Below are 23,498 nucleotides of genomic sequence, written 5' to 3'. Positions count from 1 at the left end.
TCTATTTTTAAAAGCCATAAACAACTCAGAAAATTTAAATACTTTCTGGTCTAATTAGTCCTAGACCCACAGTGACCACTGACCACTCCTTTGCGACCCCTGCCCTCCTACACAATTGGCTTCCGTGCCTGACCCAGCAAATTAAAAGTCCAGGGCTTACTAGAAAAGCAGCTGCCTATTGTTCCTCTAGCAAGCTCTTAAAAGAACAGAGGGTTGGTTGAGTGGAGGACTCTCAGACCCCATACCAGCAAGACCCAGACCTCACCTAGGCCTGCCTTTCACAAACTTGTTTTTGCAACATCAACAAGGTACCAGGCCCTCTTTTCGGTGCTATAGGAAAAAAATCAAGTGAGCAAGTCAAGGTCCTTGCTCTGAAGGAGTTCAGTCAAGGGAGGGAGACAGACTTGTAAACAAATCAAGGTAATACAAGGCAAAATTAAACCAGAGCCTGATAGCGGTACAAACAGTGTACTATGGGAGCTCACACAAAGCAGCTATTAATTCTGCCTAGAAATATCAAGCGTTGCAGAAGAGGTGGCGTTGGGTTGAGCCATGAGGGGAAGCTAAGTTTATCAGATGGAGGGGAATTAAAAAAAAAAAAGATCCAGAGAGGGAAAGAGGGGACATTAAATGAGAGAAAGAGGCAGAGAAAGGAGGCAGGAGCTGTGAGAGCAGCTCAGCCTCCCTGGAGTTCACATAAGCCTAACACCATCTTCATATGGACTTTATTAAGCTGATTAGAAAACCCGGCTCAGAGCTTTCTTGCTCACACTGGAATGGAAGCTCCACAAGGGAAAAGATAAAGTCTCATTCATTTCTGTGTCGTCGGCGACCATGCACGAGCCCCGACATGTTGAGTAGGTGCTTTGTAATAGAGCTAGGCGTGATAGTGCAGGCTAGTGTGGCTGAGGCAAGAGGATGCCAAGTTCAAGACGTGTTTGGGTTACAGGGCATTCAAAGGCAGCCTAAGCAAGTTTTCCTGAGACCCTATTAGAAACACAGGTGAAAGAGAAGGAAGGCTGAGGACATGGTAGGGGGCTCCCTTCATATGCCCCAGCCTGGGATTCCCTTTCTACAAACACAGGAGACAGCAATAGGGACAGTGCTGGGGAGGAAAAAGCAATTCATTATGTCTAGAGATGGGACATAAAAGGATGGTGATGGTGAAAGAGAGCCTGAAGATGCAGGTTAGAGGTTAAATCAGGCAACGGGCATTCGGTTTGGTCTGAGAGGCCATTCTAGTACGTTGGATTATGTGAATGAGACAGCTTTCTCTTCCCATTCATTTTTCAGGCTCCAAAAACATTCTGACTAATAAAGGATAAATGACTATGTAAAGACACAAAAATACATAGTAAGTGCTCGGTAGCCTTCTTTTTAAAGCTTGAATGAGAGTGAATTACTCCATCCCAGCGTGGTGACGGTTTTTATATAACCACAGTATGTTCCTAACTCCCATTCGACTTGTGGTCAGTTCTGACCCCCACATGTTTTTCTCTGACACCCTTACCCATCCTATATTTGTACCCTTGGGGTTGAGTCTTTACAAGCACATTTTCTTATTACATTTCAACCCTAATTATGATAGGCTTATTTTTCCAACGCACTGGGTCATTCATAGCTTTATTGCTATTTTTTCCAGAAAATCCAAACCACACCAAATCTTGGACCCACAAATTCGATCCACACATTGTTGATTTGCTTTGTCCAGAATGTCGATAAATGAGCTGAAAACACAGACCCTTGGGACCAGTCTCTACTGGGCTGTCACTCTATCTACCATTCCAGGATCATCTTCATTAGCCACAAATATTCAACCCTGGTATCGGGCTTGTTAAGGCAATGTGGCCGAGAGTCTTCTCTTCCTCCAGTTATCTAGTTAAATGGATTATAATGGAGGCTTCGCCCTGCTCTGTGGATCCCTATTTTGTTGCTATTGGAAATGAAAACTGTCTCTATGACTTTCTCTTCACAAAACCATGCTGACTTCTCCATTGCCTAGCTAGCTGCAAATTGATTGTGTGACAGTTCTCTCTCATCCCCCGCCCCCAAGGATCAATTATTTGAAGGTCTTTAATTACCAGAGACATTCTGTGTTTTCCCTGCTTCTGTGGCAACGACAGGCATATTTGTCCTTTCCTAGTCTTTAGGGACTTTCTCCAGTCTCCATGCGGTCTCAAAGATAATGAATGGACTGTGGGTCTACAACCACGTCTGCTTGTATGCCTAGGGTATATATCACCAAACGCTGCCTATTCGAATGCTTCTGTTTTTTCCCTCTCATGTTAATCACCCTTTGATGTTGTTAATTTCCCAAAGCGTGAGCCTTGATCCACCGGGCCTCTTCTAGTCAGCTACGTCCTCATGATCTGTTTGGAGGAGACATGGGAGAAATACTAATTTCAGTCTCAGCCATCCTTACATCAATAATCGTCTTTCTTGATCATAAGGTTTTTTTATACTTTATTTTTTGCTAAATGCCTCTTGAAAGTTGTTTTAGACTGGGTTTTTATGAACGTCCTGATGTGCCTGTCTCTCAAGTCTTAGCTTGTTGGTTCTGTTATTCCGTCTTAGAGATCAGGCCTCCACTTTGTATACTAATTTACACATGAATATTTTTAAAAAGAATGTTTTTAAAAGGGGGAAAAAACAGTCTTATCATTAACTTCATTGTCTGGTTCAAGAAGACTGCAGAGGGTTGAGGGGAGTTCCGTGCCAAAGCTCCCCAGTGTGTGTGAGGATCTGGGTCTAACTCCTGGGGGTGCAAAGGGAAAAACAGAAGAGGAAAGGACGTCTCAGCAGAGTCCATAGCTCACCTCTACTGCCCTACCACATCACCCAAATCTGCCTAGTGTGAAGCCCTGTGCACTACTCACCTGCCTTTCTCAGCCTCCAAGGAGGGTGTGCCTGAAGCCTCAGTGTCTGAACAGTGAGTTCTCCAGGGGTCACATTCCTTCTTTCTGCCTAAAGACTTCTGTTCAAGTTCAGGTGTTGTTGGCTTTGGTTTTCAGTCCTGTCTTCCTTACAGTCAGTGGGAAAAGTCGGGTCCCTTCATTCGAATCTTCTAAGAATTTATTTCATCTTTCTTAACATTGCTTTCAATCAAATAACTGAGTCAGAAGTGATGCTTTCATACATATACGCAATGTAAAATAATTAATCGGGCTAATTAGAATATCCATCATGTCATCTTGTTTACTTGTTCTCTTTTGTGGTGATTCATTTTAAATTCACTCTTAGCTATTTTCTCCTTTCTGAAAGTCAGGTTCCGTGCAGCCTACAGAGACCTTTTCTATCATGAGTTACCTGACTCTTCAGCTCCTCACCTTTTTCCCCCTAACTCTACCGTCTGAAGGCTTATATAGTTAGTAGATGTGTCTACTAATGCAGGGAGTGGGACGGGGGCTGTGGGGAATGCCAATTGTCAGTTAGCGGAGTTTCTGCAGCTGTACAAAGAGGTGAATATAATAACCCACGGGATTCACTGAGAACTGATCACAGGGAACAAAATCCCAGGCAGCCATATTATCCTTGTGCTTAACTTGGCATACCCTGACGTACCAACAACACCTTCTCAATATTGCAGTCTTAGCGGCAAGACATTTGTTTGAAGCTTATTATAAGGAGACTCAATCAACTCCTATGCATAGTCATTGGCCACGGAGAACCTAGTCATGGCAGGACAGTTGATGATGGAAGAACAGGACATGAACAGGATCCTCAGAAGGACATTATTTGCATATCAACATCTTCAAGGTCTCAGGAAAGGGATTCAAAAACTTCTAATGCTTTTGTTAGACTGGTTTTCTTCATGACGACCCTGGGGAAGTCAAATTTGAAAATTACCATCAGCTGCCATACACTGGGGTCTAAAATGTTAATCCAAAGGACAACGGTGCCCACTCGTTCTTTCTTTACTCTTGGAATCAGTGTGTAACTACAAATGGTTTTAAAAAATTAAATGAACCACTTGGTGCTAATCTTTTACTTTTTGGAAATAAAGAATCAAACTTTTTTTTTTACTACTTACCACTTAAATTCTATTCTAAATAATTTTCTTTATAAAGTAGACTTTTCTACCTTAATTATTCTAAAATCAAGAATAATGTGTTTTGTCAGCATTTACACAGATAGATGTTTATTTTTCCACAGCCCTCCAGGGACAGATACTGTGAATTCTATCTTTCTTTATTATCTGCCTCCTCCAGGAGCCGCCTATTCCCTATCAGAAACCCACAAATGTACCCTTGGCACAGAAATCTGAGAAAAATAAACATTGAATTCCTATATTAAAGACTGATTACCTGACTTAGAGAAGGATTTTTTTCTACACCTAAGACTAGCTGTGACCCCAATACTTCCCAGCTCCCCATGGTGGTACCTTGGGTTTCTTACCTCATGGCCACCATCCCTTTTGCTCACAATGGCCCACCTTGAAGAGTGGGTTTTGAGAGAGCTGTGCTCGATGGCTGGTTGCTTTCATTTCCGTCTCTCATTGCCCTACAGGATATTCTGTCCTACCACAAGAGGAGCCATCAGCGGCTCTCACCTGGACTGTATCTAGGTTACCTAAAGCTGTGTAGCTCTGTGGATCAGATCAAAGTGCTCGTAACCCAAAAGCTACCCAACATTCTCTGCCACGTGAAGATCCGTGAAAACCACAACATTTCCAAGTAAGTGGTCCCGAGTCGAAATTTTCCTTGGCCTCATGTGCCCGAAGGAAAGTCAAGTGTTATCATCTACCAGTGCGGTGTCCCCGGAGAGATGTTCAGAAGCGTGGTGGAATCCTAGCACCTAGGATAAGGTCAACTGGGAGAAGCAAAGCTATTAAAGAGGGGCACCACGCCTTCCCTGTCCTTTCTGCCTCACTCAGGGTGCAACCAGCCATGTTCCACTGACTTTATCTTTGTACACTGCTGTTCCTATTATCTTTCCTCACCATTAGAAATCGTTACTCTCTCCATGCTCTTTGTTTCTAAGACCACAGATGAGAATGGTATCTGGTGGAGCTAACACTTCCTCCCTGATCTGAAGGAGCCCCGCCCACTATCAGTCTACCCACTCCCAGTAAAAGCTCCCTCTGCCTTGAGGACTTTATATCTTTCCGACCTGTCTGACAATTCTCTAGGGAAGAAAAGAAGTGACGGGACGGGGCCCAAACTTTCAGAAATTTCAACTATGGTTTGGCATGTAGTCAGTTACTTCGTTAGTCTTGGTATAGTTGCCCCGTCTTGGTAATGTGTCTCAACTTTATAACTAACCCTAATAGCAGGCCTCTCGTTCATCTATTGTAATAAACTGAATTGCGTGCAACATGAAAACAAAGACAAAGAAGAAATACACAATAAGAAGAAAAGACTCCAAACTTCCTTAGGTGTCAAGGAATGCAAACCAGCTTCTCAAAGTCTTTTGAAGTATAGATTTGCTTAAGGAAAACAAATGTGGGCCCTTTGAAATTTGGTATCTACAGTGGTGAGACTTTAGTGACTACGCTGTCTCACAGGATTGCAGGAGTACTACTGATGACAGTGTGGAGAAGACAGAGGAAGGAGGTGGAAGAGACGTGGTAGTCTCTGAGTACTCTCTGACCCCTCATACTCCTTCCTTCCCCTTAGCAATTGCACCTGGACTTTAAGTCTGCCCCCTGGTGGTCATTTCAAAAATCGACATTTGGTATCCTCTAGAGTCTTTTTTTCCAGAGGACTGTAAGGCTCATGGGTGACTAGACTGCACAATGGTCATTTTCATCTGTTTCTGGATTTGTATCATAAAGTCTTGGTCACCATCTTTTAGTAATTATATCAACAGACTTTTCCCTTTCCAAGGACCAAGATTCACTAGTATAAAAGACCATTGCCAGCCTTCATCCCGCAAGTTCCAGCCATCTCCATCCTCAGAGCCCATGCTGACTAGTTCATGGCAGTGGGAATCTTATGGAGAATTTTCTAATTCTGTTCCATACCCCCATTATAGCAAGGCCGTACTTTAGGGTCTGTGTATATTGTGCTAGTCATAAGCCTCCCATCTAATCATGTATCAAAACGGAACTCAATCCCAAAGCTCTCAAGGATTTCCATGATTTGTGAAGCTAAAAGTATGCCCATATTGCAATAGAACTTAAGTATGATCTCTCTCTCTCTCTCTTTCTTATTGGAACAAATGATAGATTTTTCCATAGTCTTGTCCAGTATGAGGCTTGAAATGAAACAGATCTCTTAAAAACAGAAACATTTCTAAGAGGGCAGCGAGAGAGCGCTTAGAGTTGGTTGATTGGCTTGTTTGTTTGTCTTGCTTTAAAAAAAAAAAAACCAACCTCCTCCAACACAGCCAGTTTGGTTTTCTGACCCAGAGACTGGGCCTGGGCTGTGATGAATCTTTGGTGAGAGTCTTCTTCCACCATGAAGAGGAGGGCTTTCCTTCCTAGCCTGTTCTTGAGAGCCATTTACAGTTCCCTGCAGAGCCACAAGGAGAAATTGGGCCAACTGAACGTATTGAGAGTCTTGTGCAAATTACCTGTGGAAGCAACTTTGCCCGAGAGGCATTTACCTTGATCTTTTCAAACCCCTTTTGAAGAGTGGCTTTTGGGGACCAGCCAGATGTCCCTTCCTCCCACCACCGTTCTTTCCCCTTCCCTTCTGCTTGACATTTGGGAAAGTTCATTAGGAAGAACTATAGAGCATGCAGAATGGAGACACAGGTGACTGGTTTGGGAGGAGGGAAGGAGGCAGTGATGTGTGTCCCCTGGTTCCTTTTATTGGAATTGTCTGGTGTTCCTGTTTGTGATTCTCTTCAAGCTTTTGGAAAGGGAACGAAAACCAAAATAGTCCCCATGATTACAACAGGCCAGGGCTGAAATGTGCCGTGTGGTTTGTTGCCTGAGTTGGATCAGAGTCCTGTGGTTAGCCAACTGTGGAATTAACCAGTAGATGCCCCTGTGGTAAAAACGTAGGCTCTTAGAACTTACAGAGGATCCACAGAGACAGGAAAATAAGGAGTCAGGAAGCGACTATGAACACCTGAAAGCTTCAGTCTCAAAAGCTGATTCATCAAAGCCTGACCTATTGTTCAGAGGGGCAGGTGCTTGGATAGGTGAACCCAGCTGAAATCAGCAGACGTCCATTTGAACTCCATTTAGGTAGCAAAAGGTTCAGGTTCCATAAATAGTATTTTTAACCACCCAGAACTGGCCGATTCAGGTTCTGGACATACACAGCAAGAAAGTTCTGAGCTGTCTTCTGAACTTTTCTTATATTTCTAATTTTAACTTGACTCAACATACAGAGAGGAGTGGGAGTGGATCCAAAAGCTTTCTGGCTCTGAGTCTATGGAAAGTGTGGATCATAATGCTGACTGCCCCATGCAATTGTTCTTCTACGAGCTCCAGATGGCAGTGGCGGCTCTCCTGAAGCAGATCAATATACCTCGACACCAGGTACTGGGCTTTACCATTTTATCTCCTTTTTATGGTTCATGGAAACTGAGTTGTATCATAAAACTTACTCAAGAGGCATATATACGTATGTATGTTTATTGTCATTTATTTAAATACCACTCTGCCTGTACACGCATGTTTTGAATTTAATGCCTCCAGCTAGAGCCGGGCTATGCTCTGGCTCCCTTTCTCTTGTTCCTCCATATCAACCTCTTATGAATTTTCCAGACCCCACTCACAGGGTACTCTGGCTAAGCAAGAAAGACCCTCTTGTCTACCCTGAAAGATACTCAAGATTCAGCTTCAGGTCATCATGAAATGCAAGAATCTATACATATATGCGTACATAACCAAACAACAGTATAGTTAATATACAAATATTTTAAGGGCAAGAGAATAATCATGGAATTTAAAACAATTGCACATTGATTTCATGTTGTCTGTTATTAACAAAATCATTATCTAAATGAAAATAGGCACATCTCTATAAGTCAGAACTTCAAAGGAGACTGTTGGCAGTTGGCATATGAAGGGTAAAAATGGTTTAGGCTCTGTCTAGCGACAAGCTGAAGTCAGGGATGGGTTTGTCTGCTCTTTGCCTTGTTTTGTCTCCTTTCACCATCCCTGCCCCTCATGACACATCATGAACACAGAGCAGGAGAAAACCAAGTGTATCCTGCATGAGGAAGCTCATGACAGCACTGGCCTGGTCTCTCTTCAGAAAAGAAAGAGCTACACACTGGCCACACAAAGGCAATAAGTCAGAAATTCCAAAAAGTGTCCAACTCTCAGGATTTTGCTGATTTTTAAGTCTAAACGTCACAGCCAGTCCAAACCTGCCAACACTGATATGGACTAAGTCGTCGGAGATGTTAAAGACACTTGGGGAACCACTGGATTATTCCAGGGGTGGCTCTGTTCTCACAATGAGAAAAAGTAAGAACACAGCGGCTCTCCTTGTGACAGTAGGCACTATTAAAGGGTTTCTTGGATTTAGCGGGTTTGAGGCAGCTCGTATTTCATTGGTGACTCGGACTGCATATACATGTTGGGAGAAGGCCGCTTAACTGCATAACAGTGCATACAACATTTTTTTTTATACTTGTAAATTTTTCTCAGTCCTTGGCCAGAAACTACATATTTTCCCCCTTAACCAACTTAAATTGAAACTAGTGGATTTTTAATTCAATCCATTTTTTGTTGCTTCATGTAATTATATTCATCATTTTGAAAAGCCCCAGAATGCAATCATTTTCTGCTTTTATAAGAAGCATAAATGTTGTTTTCAGAGTTTATGTGGAACATTACTGCCTTAAATCTTGATTTTATATAGCATTATTAAATGGGCTGAACCCTAATATTTATGTTGTATAAAAATTCCAAGCTTGAAGTTGTGTAATTTTGTTAGATGTTTTATGCCGGTTTGGTGTTGTTTATGTAAGTGCCATGTTGTAACTCTCCTATTTTTCCTCTGCGCGTGTCCCTCTGCAGGCAAGGAACTTCCGCCTCTACACACAGGAGGTGTTGGAAATTGGTCACAATGTGTCCTTTCTTCTCTTGCTCCCTGCCTCAGACGACGTCTGTACAGCCCCAGGACAGAATAATCCTTACACCCCGCACTCAGGGTTTCTTAACCTCCCTCTTCAGATGTTTGAACTCGGTATAGTAGCTTGTTTCACCTAGAAATATTAACCCAGCCTCCTTATAATAAAATCACAAAGTGATATCTGTTCCCCCTTGTCCCAGTGGAGGGTCAGTAAATCACATGATGGCTTTGGCAACAACCCTTCCTAGAACTGTGTACAAGTGTGAGCAAGAGTGAGGCTCCGGGACTAGACTGAGTAGTGTCTACTGAAACCTAGCTAAGACCCAGTGGAGAGGAAGGGATTCTAAACTGAAAGTTATCAGGCTTGCTCTCTGCCTTCTCTCTCTCTCGAGTTCTAGAACATGAGTGCAAGAATGATACGATCATGAGGATGGTTCCCTCCTCCCACCTCCCTCCCCACTCTCTCTCTCTCTGTCTCTGTCTCTCTGTCTCTTTCTCTCTCTCTCCCTACCCCTACCCCCACAGTCAGCTAGGAAAACATAACAATGAAATTAATAGAGAGAGTTTATATCACTTATGAGCAAAAAAAAGTAATCTTGATTTATTAAATAAACGGGTTGATATTAACTAGACTCTAAATAGCCTAGACAATTTGAGGAGTGGATAAGATCTCCCAGGATGCAATGCTGTGATCTTAACATGAGGGCTCTGGATGGTGAAGATCTTGCCCTGGCCTTCAGAATGAAGAGCCTGGCTGCAGTTTCTGCAGAGACCCCTGTTGCCCACTGAGAATGTGAACACGGAGGGTTTGTCTCCTTTCCGTGCTTCACCTTGTAACAGACCAGTAAGAGGCAACTAGCCAGGGCTCCCTCAATTTAAATAAATCCTGCAGTTTGGGGGAGGTTAAGTGAGTGGGTGGACAGGATGGAGGCAGACCCTTTTTGAGGGCTCCTAGGCCTAGATTTAGAACTACACAAGGTGATTGCCTGAAACTTCGCTTTGAAATCTACTCATCTGAATCCAGATTTATCTCTTCAGAATACATTGCTTAAGCCACTTAGTTGCCCTTGCTCCAAGTAGTTTGGACACCCAGAGGGTGATGAACGGCAACTGCTATCTTCCAGAGGCAAGAGACCTCCTAAGAGAAGCTAAAAGCAGACTTGCAGACAAAGATTAGACAGGGCTGGGTCCCCTACAGTATGACACTGGCTCTCATTGAACTTTCCACACCTTTTCTATGTCACAGGATTAATAACAGTGACCATGCCATCCCCCAAAGCCCCAGGGTGGCTATTCAGTACATTCCCTAGGGTATATTTGAAGTAGTTGTTTAAGGATGGGCAGGTTACTAAACATAGATAAAAAGAAAGGTTTTCTTGTGAGGGGGAAACAAACTAGCAAAGATATGAGAGCACAGTAGTCAGGATGATTTGGGGAAAGAGGTCCAGTTTGGCTAGATCAGAGCCATCAGGCATGGAGAGGACATTCAGCTGGACCGAAAGAAGGGGCCATGCTTCCTTGCTCAAAAGGTTGTGTAACCTGAATGTGAAGTAAGAGCCAAAACCTTCAGAGATGAGTCTAAAAGTCTAGCAGTAGGATGAAAGCTTGTGACAAAAAGAGAAAAATGTAGGTGTGAGAAACACTGAGTGTAGTCAAGAGTGAGCAACTGTTTCTATCTATCTATCTATCTATCTATCTATCTATCTATCTATCTATCTACCTATCTATCTATCTACCTATCTATCTATGTATCTATCTATCTACATCCCAAATGCTGTTCCCCTTTCAGGCCCCCCTCACACAGTTCCTCCCCACCTCTGCCTCTAAGACAGAAGCTTCCCCCCCCATATTTTCTCACCTTAGGGCATCAATAAGAGTGAAGGTCTATTAACAGGAGTGAAAGAAACATTGGGAGATTGTCTCTGAGGTCACATTGGCAGGACAAGTGAAAAAAAACTTAAGCAGGGTCTACAAGTAGCTGCTGAAACCAAGAGAACAAGTGATTCCCACAGGATAGATAAAGGAAAAGAGAGAGAGAGAGAAAAAAAAGACTTCATTGTGGAGCTAGCCTGGATCATACCGTTTCTCTAATTAATTATAGGTGTGTGTGTGTGTGTGTGTGTGTGTGTGTGAGAGAGAGAGAGAGAGAGAGAGAGAGAGAGAGAGATTTGTCTCACCATGCCTCAGTGACACCGTGGAACAATCAATGATTTGGGATCAATTATGACAGTGTATATTATGACAGTATATGCCTGCTAGGATCCTGTGAGTCACAGACATTTGAAGGCGTCCTATGGATCCCGCAAGGGTAGTGTAGTATACTTGGCCGGCCACCCTTCATCATGCCGCTCTCTGGGCCTCTCCACACTGCAGCTGGTGAGGCCCCGATAAATCAGCCGCTCCCCATGGAGTGCACGTCCTAGTGGGGGAGACAAATGAGCAACCGAAGGGCAGATAACACAAACGAAAGTCAGAGATGTAAGGGCTGGGAGCAAAAGCAAGCCACAGGGCCGCCGCTCTCTGTAGGATGACCTGGGGAGACCTCTATGAAGACCTTACATTTGGGCAGAGACCTGACATTTCCAGATGACAGGGAAAACAAGTGCAGAGGCCTTAGAGTAATAGTGTGTGGGGGCAAGAGAGCAGTGTATATAGTGTGGAATAGGAAAGAGCAACAAAGACAGGAGAGGAAGTCACAGTGGGAGAAGCTGGATCCTTCAGCACACAGAGACTCTGACTGGAAATGAGGTGTATTGATTATGTGTATTAACATGAAACTCAGTGGATAGTTTTGAGCAATATAGTGTTAAAAGCTCTGCAAGATGCACTATAAGCGCGCGCGCGCGCACACACACACAAGAAAGAAAGCTTGACTTTGTCTAACCCAGAATTTTCTGAAATCATCTGACCAGAACTGGAAACATTTTTGGCATGGCATCTATTTAAAAAAAATATCCACAAAACACATACTTAGGGCTACAATGCCCTAGAATAATGTTCCTCGAAGTTTACTGTTCATAAGAATCACCTGGAGAGCTTGTTAAAACATAGCTTTCTGGAGCCCAGACCCATCGATGCTGGGTCAGGAGGCTGAGAGAGAGCTGGAAAATACACTTTTCTAATAAGCTCTCGGGGAATCACGACGCCACAAATCCATGGGCCATAGTTTAAGTGGTTCTTCCTAGGACCCAGGGATAAATACATAAATATAGACTTAGAAATATGACCAGCAGAGTAATATAGTCGTATCCAACTGTGTCTTCCACTTTGATCTGTCTTACCTACTTTTGTTGTTAAAAGCAACTGTAAGACCATACACACTAGCCTTAATCTATGAAAAATAGACCATAGATCAAAGCCTGTGTCTCACAGTTCCTCATTTTAAGGCTGCCTTTTTTTCCCCCCGAAAGACAAACTGATTCTCCGTTGTCCCTCCCTTCTGGCTACATCATGGGTTATCTAACTGACTAATGAGCATCATGTAATTTCCGGAAAAGGCCACGTGGTTGGGCTTTGTTTCATTGGCACATCCAATTCCATCAGTGTCTTTGTTTTTTTTTTTTTTTTTTTAAGGACCACAGAGCAGTGTTGCCAGTGCATAGAAACTGATACACTGTCCAGATCAAAGTTCCTTGTGTCAGAAACAAGTTTTAAAATATTGCAGGCTTTTAGTAAGGATCACGGCAAACCCCACCTTATCCTTAAATGACCAGAACTTTCTCTTCTCCTCCACTGGGCATCAGCCCACTAAGAAATTAATGACAACTTCCATAGAATCTCTTAAGCCTTTGCTATAATGGACCAGCCCCCTCTGAAGAAGATGCTAAGGAAAACGTTTTTAACGAGGGCCTTGTGCTCTAGCTCCTTCCATAAGTGGTAAAGATACCCTGAGCATGTCTGAGAAAGAAAAGAATGTTTTGAGAAATTCAGTCAGAACTAGGAAAAACTTTAATAACAAGGGAATTCTAATGAAATGTGAATAGGTGTGAATTATGGGAATATGTAAATTCTAGTGAAGGGGTGCAGTCTGTTTCAGTCTGACTTGCATAAGTCATCATCATCTACCTCATGGAAAGATTGGAGATTTGGCAACCCAACTTTGCTCCCACCAGTGACCTTTAATGGAATCGTAAATAACTTACTGACCAGCAATGGAAAACTGTATCCCAGCCCGTTCCATCACCAAACAGATGTGGCGAGGGCAAAATGATAAAGAAGATTAGCCTCCTGTCTCCAGGAGTAACGACCAGTAGGACACACCCACAGGAGATCATGACTCTGAAAGAGACTGACAAAAGGTGTCTCAAGCTCTGGACAGGCAGATTAAGACAAAGAGAAACCGTTTCAAAAGGACCCACTCCTATCCACAGCCTTAGGGCTGACACTCCACCACCCCTTTAGGTAAAACAGTACCTTTACAAGACCAGAAAGCCCACGTAAGGAGGCCCTTAGGCATCACTGTGTAAACTGTTCCCAGAAGAAAAGGGAAAACAACGTCACCGGCTCAGACACACCATCCAATGACGTGGCCTCTTGAGGATTTGCCTAGCCTGCACTGAGGAGGTCACCTTGCCCTGACCCTGTGGGCAGTCTCAACGAACAGCAAGCCTACCATGAGAAAAGCTGATTTTTATTGATTTCCTTGGCTCTGGAATTTGTGCTAATTGGACTAAAAGGATAGAATTCTGGAGAATTAAAAAAAAAAAAAACCTTGGCCAAACCCTTCTTCATTCAACACTCATTTGCTGAGCTTCCACTACAGGACAAGCTACTGTACTGGGTGGACCTGCAGACATTCAGGACACACAGGCTATATACCCAAACCTCAGAATCTCAGAATCTACAGAGAGAAGAGGCATTTCTATCAGCAATCTTAGCACACGAAAGCCCTACTGTAAGACAGAAGCCCTTGAATTTTGGAACGACACCCAGATCTTCCTTCAGAGGGAATATTTTAACTGGACCACGGGGGAATAAATCAAAATTCAGAAAATGAAAGGTGAAGCTGGAGAGGGGAACCAGTTTAAGCCAAGGGAACAGCACACACAAAGGATACGCCGATTAGGTCTGCCCTTCGTAGCACAATGTATGCTTAGCACCTCCAGGGAAGCTAGAAGGTCAGACTCTTGTCATTCATTCCAAGGAGGTGATATTACATCCTATGGACAAGAAAGGATGGTGAAAAGGTTTTAAGGAAAGGGATGCTACGGGCCTAATGAATTTCAGCAGTTCTAGGGAGGACAGAAGACAGAAAAGTGGGGTACTGGTGCTGTGACTAGAGGCGATGAGACCATTAAGATACTGTGACACTGGTGCAGGTGGCCAATGGTAAGACCTCAGAAGCAAGGCTGGCACAGTGGGGCTTTAAGGGGTAGAAAGAAAGGCAAAGGGATTCGGGAGTTAAAAATGTTTGCAACTCGGTGATTGATTTGATGCAGCTGAGGGGCAAGATGGAGGAGCCAGAGAGTCGGAATGGGGTCTGAGATGGATAGCATTGCCATCTACCAAAGCAGGAAACACGAGGGGAGGAAGACGTTGGGGGAGGGGAGGAGGATGAGCTCAGTTTGACAAATGATGAGTCCTGAGGTACTCGTGCGATGTCTAGGCAATGAGCTTAATGGAATCCAGACCCCAGTCTTGAAGGAAACGGCCCAGCATCAACCTTTCTTCGTAATCCCCATTTTTCCTGATCTACGATACAAATCCTGTATTCCAGATGTCGGTCCATTCACTGCCAGGACTCCGTGGCTCTAGCACCTTGGGCCTAGATGCTTTCTGGCACCCTGGCAAAGACTTGTGGCACTAGACTTATCTTGTTTATTCTGTGGCTCTCAAACGAGGTCATCATTTTCAGACAGACTGGGGGTTTGCAGAGATGGGCATTCTTAGACTATTCTAACCCCAGTGGGCTAATATTTGAACTATTAAATGTTTCGTTCTTCCTGGGAATCAAAGGCATAGGAGAAGAGAGTTAGAACAAACTAATTCTGGAATGTTCCGTATGTATGTTGGGTACTGTACTAACACTGTGCTGGTTCCTCTAAGAGAGCCCTTCTTAGCCCAGGTTTAGGGATAAGACCGAGTCCCTTGGTGATCACCTCTCACACACTAGTAGCAAACAGCACAGCTGTTTGGTATTTAATCCATTCACTTTCTACTCGACTGTCCTATGAGCGCTCAGAGCATCTGTACTCTAGTCTGTCACTGCGTTCTACAGTGGGGAGATAGAAAAGAAATACCATCACAGAGAATCGGTCTTAGTTTGTGTGTTACTCACAAATCATGTAGTCCCAATAATGACATTATCATCACCTCATACCAGTTTGTCTGCAAAATGCATGTGATTCACATTTAAAAAAAAAAATTAGAAGCTTCCAGTCTCTCCTCCCTTCCTCGGGGATGGCTACCAAATGTATCATTGCTAAACCACAAAAGACTATGTTAGAGTAACATTTGTCAAAGTGACATTCAAGGCGGTGGACAGAAACCGCTGGAGCAGGGGAAGCGCTGCAGCTCAAACATACTCGTAACTCACTTGTGGAGCGTGGCATGGATGGCACTGGGTGGTGTGGGCATGGGAGACCACCCACTGAGCCACAGCTCCTACCACAAAACGCAAGAGAAAACTGGATTCCCTGGCCTTTGAGACAAAACTGAATATCCCAGTCTTCAAGAATTCAGATGGAACGGATACTGCTTCTTTCAAAAGTATCACTTGGTTTCTTCACAGTCAACTTTCTTCTTGCTCTTGCTCTTCTTCTTCTTCTTCTTCTTCTTCTTCTTCTTCTTCTTCTTCTTCTTCTTCTTCTTCTTCTTCTTCTTCCTCTTCCTCCTCCTCCTCTTCTTCTCTTCTTCTTCTTCTTCCTCTTCCTTCTCCTCCTCCTCTCCTCCTCCTCCTCCTCCTCCTCCTCCTCCTCTTCTTCTTCTTCTTCTTCTTCTTCTTCTTCTTCTTCTTCTTCTTCTTCTTCTTCTTCTTCTTCTTCTTTCTTTTATGGTTTTTCTCAAGACAGGGTTTCTGTGTAGCCCTGGCTGTCCTGGAACTCACTCTGCAAAACAAGCTGGCCTCAAATCCAGAGATCCACCTGCCTCTGCCCCTCCCCCAAAACCCAAGCGTACTGAAATTGAAGGTGTGTCCCACCACCGCCCAGTCATCTTTCATATTTTAGAAAGAAAAAAAAGTCTACTTTTGTTGTCATTTACAAGTTTATTTTGGAAACAGAGGCCATGAGACTCTTCACTCTAGCCAAGGGAGGACATGTGTCAAGTGCTAGCTGTATAATGAAAGATACAACTAAGGATTCGCATTCAACCCTAGACCGTAAGAGTTTCCTTATTGGGGGAAAGACGTTTGGATTTTCATCCTAAAGAAGGATCTCTGTAGAGTTTTAAGTGAGGAAATTCCCTGGGAATGCCACTGTTTGGGCAAAGGCTATGAGCTTTACCATTCGCTGGCAGAGCATGCGATCAACTCTTCTCTGTGAGCTCTACAGAGTATAGGAAGGCTAGGAAGGAAGGAGCAGGTAACAAAATAATCAAGCCCAGGTTTGAAGATAGGCCAAGTGAGGGAAACATAGCCTGGAGAGAGTAAGACACAGCTCCAGTGAAGCTAGAGAACTGAAGCCCTCACTCTCGCCTCTTTCTATCCCATGGGAGCAAAGGCAGTGTGGGTCACCCTTCCACTGACCTAAAATTTCTCATAAAAGGATATCAAGCAAGGAAGCAGACAAGGACATAAGATACGCAGAAATATCTCACTTGCAAAGGAGCAAGATTTCCTCACTAGTGGAGATGAACAGATATCCCATTCTGAGGTGTGATGGTTTAGCTTCCCCAGGTGGCTGGGCATTAGGTACCAGAATCTATAGCAAAGCGAGGCATAGGTAGTAAACTGGGTGGTCTTAGTACAATTTCTCACCCAAGAAGACACAGCAAAAATATTCTAACATCCATGAGCTTACAAAGATCCTGTTTTCAAAGGCTGGAAAGTGAATGTCTGACATACACAAAATAAATGAGAAATAGTCTCCAGCTTTGATGAAGGGTCAAGAAGACCCTCGAACCACACTGTCCTATGCCAGGCTGCTGTCCCACCACATTGGAAGCCTAGGTCATAGTGTGTAGTCAGAGCTGCCCAGAGGGTAGAAAAACTTGCCATATGCCTTTCCTAAAAAGGAGCAAAGATGAACAGGCAGCTTAGATTCTCCCCTGTGGCCTCTGTCCCAGTGTATTTGAGAAATGAAGGCCAAATCTACAGACAAAAAAGGGGGAGAGAGGCAGGGGTTCGATCAAGAATTTGAACCCACTATCCTTCCAAAGTTGCAAAAGGAAAGCAGGCAGAAAAGGATTAAAATCCAAACACAATTACGGGAAATTTCTAGTTAGACATGAGACAACCTAAGAAAAGCATGTCTCATCATCTAGGCAGAGAAAGCAAGATACTTGGTTGAAAATCAAATCTAGGTTACAAGTTGCTACTTGATTTTGTTTTTGTTTTGTCTTTAAAGTGTTTTTCCAAGTTGGGGTGTGTGTGTGTATGTGTGTGTGTGTGTGTGTGTGTGTGTGTGTGTGTGTGTGTGTGTGTGTAGCCCTACAAACAATAATGTATATTTAGCAATTCAGTACTTCTGAAACTTGTATCATTGATCAATTTTGTAAACATCACATACTATATTTATATAAACCTAGATGGCTATGATATCACTAAGTGACATAGTCTTATTGGGCCACCCCTACATGTGCAGACATCATTGAAACATCATTACGTGGCACAAGACTATGTATGAAAAAGCCCCCAACTTCAGGAAAAAGTCCACCTAAACTGCAGCTTGAGCCAACCCACTTCCCCATAGCTTACGAGGAGTTGGTAACCTAAAAGGGGACACTGTCTGACTAAAGCCAGACAACTGGCCCCTTAAGAGCACATTTATAATTTATTTATGGCTTAATATTTTCCACTGATAGGGTTAATAAATCATGTTTCCATTCGACTGGTTTTCTGTGCTGTATGAATTTCTCTATTTTGATACCAGATCTTAACATGTTTTATTTTGCTTGTCCATTTTCCAGTTCATTTTTGCAGCTACAGAGAGAAATTTATTAGTCTGTATTGCCGCCTTTCTGCTGTTGTGGAGCTGGACTCTCTGAATACCCAACAGTCCCTGAGGGAGGCAATCTCAGACAGCGAGGTCGCAGCTGCCAAACAACGGCACCAGCAAGTGCTGGACTTTATTCAGGTAAAGCTGCCGTTCCCCGAGGGTAATGCTCTTAATGTTCACTTGTGGCTAGTAGGAAAGATGCCGTGGGAAGGTCGTGATGGCATTCAAGCTGGGCTCATGGAACGGGCTAGACTACATACACCGTGCGGAAACAGAGTTCAGCAGCCAAAGAGAAAATAATAAACAGACGAGGCAGGCAGGCAGGCAGGAAGATGAGATTTGGAGAATGATAAGATGTCCAGGTTGGTGGGGGCATAAATTGAACATGGGGTAGCCAGACCAGACTGGGAAACTGGACAAGATTGGATGATAACAATAACCAAAGGCCACAATTAAAAAAAATCACAATTTCTCACAGCTCTACTGGACCATATTGGAGCAAGGAGGTCATACCCCTCATGGGTACTGTTATAGTCATACTGATGGTTCACTATAAGAAGTCTGTGTGCTTCTGCTCACTGAATAGTCTGCCTGGTCCATTTAATGAGGGGACTAAAGGTCCAGCCAGACCAGAAGCTCCAACAACTATCCAAATAAGAAGTAAAAAGAACGCAATTTGAGGAAACATTGTGAACTTGGGGCTTGATAGGTAAGTCACTTGGGCTTGAGTAGAGTACTTACCTGGGAGAATGAGGCCCAGAGGAGCCACACTGAAAAGTGTTCATCAGGCATGCCACGTAATCCCAGGGGGTGGGGCATGCTTTGTAAACCCTGTGCTCAGGGAGGCTGGGGTATGATAACCTCTGGCACTCACTGGCCCAGCCCAGCCTAGGATGAGAGACCCTGTGTTGAAAGCAGAGTGGACAAAGCTTCTGAGGAATAGCCCTGAAGGTTGTCCCCTAACTTCTACACACATATATGCATACATACATAAATATTCACATGTACACACACACACACACACACACACACACACACACACGTTCCCCATTTACTACTCATTTATGAAAAATAGTCACAATAACACACACTTTAATGTGTGTTACACATTAACACACTTTAACGATGGACACACTTTAACTCCAGCACTCAGGAGACAGAAGTAGGCTGAGCTCTGAAAATTCAAGGCAAGTCTGATCTACATAGAGAATTATAAGCTATCCAGGGTTACATAGCATGACTCTGTCACCAAGAAAAGAAAAGGGGGAGGGGTGTGTGATAATTGTCCTATGTTTTAATATTATTTTAGTGTTACAGAAATAACTTAGTAAGCTAATGCCCATGAAGTGCCTGGCGCATACCAACTAATCAATAAGTTGTATATTCATTTATCAATAAGAAGACAAGGCCAAGCATGGTAAGACATGCCTCAGGAAGTAGACACAGGCGGATCAAAAGTTCAAGGTCATCCTTAGCTACATAGTGAACTTGGGGCAGGGAAACATCAGACAAAGTCTCAAAACCAAACAATGAAAGGCTAGAAGTAAAAGTCCTTTGAAACATAAAAACGAGAGGAATAAATGTTTGGTAATGTTTGGAAAGAAATTGTCACTAAGCAAAAGAATTACCCTATTTCCCTCATCTGTAAATGAGAATGACCCTCGGACCAAAGAAGTACCTGTTCGCTTCTCCACTTGAGGTTGTAGAATTTAGAATCTTAAAACATTCAGTCCATTAATTTCATTTCCAAATAAAGAACAGATGTTGACAGCGGAAACAACATAGGAAAAAGGGGGGATACAAGATGAGGATAACACTGAAGAGTGTGTAAGAGTGTGTGTGTGTGTGTGTGTGTGTGTGTGTGTGTGTGTGTGTGTGTGTGTGTGTGATATGTGCACATGAGTATGTAGGTGTGTGCACCTGTATATACTCAGAGGTCAGAGAGTTGGAGGGATGTCGAGTGTTCTACACACCCTCTTTAGACAGGGTCTCTCACTGAGCCTGGAGCTTGTCGTTTCTCAGCCACACTAGCAGCCAGCAAATCTCAGCAATCTTCCTGTTTCTGCAAACCCTTCCTCCTCACCCGACTCAGCACTGAAGTTACCTGAGAGTGCCCGTGACCACGCCCAGCATTTTATGTGGGAACCGGGATCCGAACTCAGGTCTCTGTGCTTGCACAGCAAATGCTCCTATCCACTGAACTGTCTCTCCAACCCCCTCCTCATCTTTTGAGTCCAGTGCCATGGTGAATCCAGGCATGTTGACACACACGTGTAAATCCATAGAGAGGCTGAGACAGGGGGACTGAGAGTTCAAGGCTAGCCTGGGCTACACGAGGAGCTCAAGGCGGGTCTGGGACACATAGAGAGACACTGTCTCAGTAATAAAGAGTCCTGAAGTCAAGAAACACACCTTTTAGTTCTAATTTGTCTCAGAGCAGATGACGTTTTGTTTGATCTGGAGATGGGCGGCAGGGCTTGCTTCTCATATCTGCAATGGAAGGTCTGGACTGGAGAAATTCTCTGGTCCTAGTCAACTCTAGCATTACTTTTATGACCCACAACAAGAAACATTGTAAAGAAACACTTTACTAACCATGCTTTGGATTGTGTTTCTGCCTTATTCCCCCATAAGCTTCTCCAAATCTCATTCATCTGATGAGGACATCTTGTGCCCTCCCAGAATCCATGACTGCATCCTCCTCGATTCCTGGCCACTCTCCGTGCTCCCCTCGCTCCTCACCCAGCCTTGAGCCTCTTTTCTCATTCCTTCTGATCAAATGTTTAAGTAGGCTGAATAATGGCAGGCCAGGCCAAGACTTTCTCAAAATTCTTGCCTGCTCCGGACTCCCGTAGGCACATAGACTTGGATAAAAGCCAGTTCCCTGAGTGTTCAAAAACTACCTTCTTGGAGTAGGGTAATTCCATACCATCTACCTGGATCCCCGGCCTTCAGTATGCCACCCCGCTGGCCCCGACATGAGCAATTTCACTGCCTGCAGACAACCCAGTGTCTTGGCTCCCCTTTACCTGTGTTGACTTCTTAGCCTCCGCCCCCAAAATGAAAACCAGCTGCAGCCACTCAGCCATTGGTGTTCACAGCTCGGCCCACCACACACCATAACTAGGGCCTGCAGAGGCAACTGCCAGCTCTGCCTAGATCTAAGACAGTGTTACTACACAAACCAAACATTGTAAAGAGCAGGGGAGTCTATGTAAATACTGCTCAGAAAAAGAAGCCAAGGAGCGTAGCCAAAAAAGGGGAGGTCTGGACCAGGGGAGTCATAGAAAAAATCGCAGATAAGGTATACAGGCTTTATAGACAGTACAGGCAGTAGAAATGTCAAAATGAGTGAAGGAAGAAAACGAGAGACAGAGACAGAGACAGAGACAGAGAGAGTGAGAGGAAGGAGGAGGGGGAGGAGGAGGAAGAGGAGGAGGAGGAGGAGGAGGAGGAGGAGGGGGAGGAGGGGGAGGAGGAGGAGGAGGAGGAGGAGGAAAAAAGAAATGTCAAAGCATGAAGACCTGAGGCTTAGCATACTTTGAGCTGTTAAAGCCAAAAGGCCAATTAGGCCATAATTTATATACTGTAATGCTTCAAATGTGCCTAAGCCGTAATAGAAACAGAGCTGCCTGCACAGAGCCGATCTATCATTCCCTCAAGCACCCTGTGGCTGTGCCATGAGCAAGCCAATCACCTTTACATTTTAATAAAAATATTATCTCGCCTGGGTCCAGAGAAAGGCTATAATTTATAGGATGAAAACCGAAATTTGTAAAGAGCGGGGTGAGAAGTGAACGCAGGGCCTTTAATCAACAGACCCGGGCCGTTCACAGGCGTGCATTTGAAAAGCGTGTCAGCAAGTCTTCAGAAGTCAAATTTGGACCTTAAAATCGGGGGGATTATGTTGTCAGTTGCTTTTAGATCAACAGGAGAAGGTGAAATGAGTGGAAATTGGAATTCTTTTGGAGCTACTTAGCGAGGTTTCATTAAACTCAGTCCACAGGCCTCCCTGAACCTATGGCATTTTTCTTTCTCCTCGGTAGGGCTGTCTCCACCACACCACCAGGAATACCTAAGACATCATCAGCATTGCCTCATGCAAATCTGCCCATGCTTGGCAATGGGCTTAAAAACCTTTATCTAAAAAAGAACAGGTGGACTGTTATGAAAAAAAAAATCACATAAGTTTACAAGTTACCACAAAATGGCTGGCTTAAGGTGACAGAATGTTATTCTAGGCCTTGTAGTACAGAGGTTGGAAATTCCTGCTGGCAGCACTGCAGTCTTCCGAAAGCTCCGGGAAGAGAAGTCACTCTCTGCCTCCCCCAGCATCTGTGAGCTGCTGTCATTCCTTAACTCACATCTGTCTTGACTTTTGTGCCTATACTACTGCCTCTTCTCTTCAGCCAAGTGTCCCTCTGCCTTGCTCTAGTCGCCAGTCCTGATGAGGACATTTGTCATTGGAATTAATTCTCCCCCCTGACAATCCAGGACAAAACATCTCTTCTAGAATCCTTAGCAACCCCAGTGTTGCCACAGAAAATGGTACTCACTTTTTTTTTTAATCATAAAAGGTAATAGCCACAGGTCCTGAGGGTCAGAGTTTGGGAAATCGTTTAGGGATTCACATTTGTCCCACTGAAAGGATTTTGATTGGCCTTGTACAACTGAAGATGTTCTAACCCTGCTCAGTTTACAGAGCGCATTCACCCATATCCCCTGAATCTTTCCAATAACCCTGAGAGTAGAAATCTGAAGAGCTGGGTAGCCTTTTCCATCCCTTCACTTACTGTGCTATCATCCCCCTGAGCATCTAATTGAAGAAAGATATAAAAGCACACTCCTGTCCTCGACAGGCACTAAAAAAAAAAAAAAAAAAAAAAAAAGCTATCCATAATCAGATAGTGCCTTTGAAATAACTTCAAGACCTCTGCACACTGAATGCCAATAAAAGCCAGCTGAGAAAGTAATGGTTTCATCAAGGGAAATCCATGCAGGTCTAACCTGGGAGTCCCAGTTTGGCTTTGCCCTCATAAACTTCAGGTTCCCTTCAAATTCTTCTCCTAGCATAGCTTAGTGTCTCTTCCCGGGCCTGGCTGCTCTGGAGAGTCCTGCCCAGCTAAGGGAATGAACAGACTCCAGCCTCAATCTCACACTTTCAACATCAACACTGAATACCCTGCCAAGCCCTATCTATACCAGGGCAGCACAGAACTAGAAAGGCAGGGGAAATGGCCGCCAGCCACACAGTTTCACCCACTAGTTCATTTTAGCCTGCGTGTCACACTGGGCATGACCATGAGAGGGGATGTCATAGTTTCAGAATCTATTATGTGCAAGGAGTGCAAGGTTCATTGGTCCTAGGTTTTGGGGGGGTTTGTTTGTTTGTTTAGCTGTTTTTTAAAGAGTATGGTTAAGTATA

The 23,498-nt window shown here is 43.9% G+C and overlaps 1 protein-coding gene across 6 annotated transcripts in view; it reads left to right on the top strand.

The window, feature by feature from the left end:
- Positions 1–23,498, top strand: part of Ankfn1 (ankyrin-repeat and fibronectin type III domain containing 1) — a 387,810-nt gene that overhangs the window by 347,701 nt on the left and 16,611 nt on the right. For 5 of the 6 annotated variants that reach the window (XM_030246107.1, XM_017314636.2, XM_030246105.1 and 2 more), the window contains exons 15-18: positions 4,507–4,673; positions 7,282–7,432; positions 8,924–9,092; positions 18,045–18,211. In XM_030246107.1, coding sequence (XP_030101967.1) covers positions 4,507–4,673; positions 7,282–7,432; positions 8,924–9,092; positions 18,045–18,211 — 654 coding nt within the window. Of the gene's footprint in view, positions 1–4,506; positions 4,674–7,281; positions 7,433–8,923; positions 9,093–11,252; positions 11,355–18,044; positions 18,212–23,498 lie in introns of those variants that run through there. The other variant, NM_172534.2, reaches the window with a different exon arrangement.

Source organism: Mus musculus, chromosome 11 (assembly GCF_000001635.26).
Source record: "Mus musculus strain C57BL/6J chromosome 11, GRCm38.p6 C57BL/6J".
Classification (NCBI taxonomy): domain Eukaryota; kingdom Metazoa; phylum Chordata; class Mammalia; order Rodentia; family Muridae; genus Mus; species Mus musculus.
The sequence above is the reverse complement of the archived record's forward strand: the minus strand, read 5'-3'. Positions and strand labels throughout refer to the sequence as shown.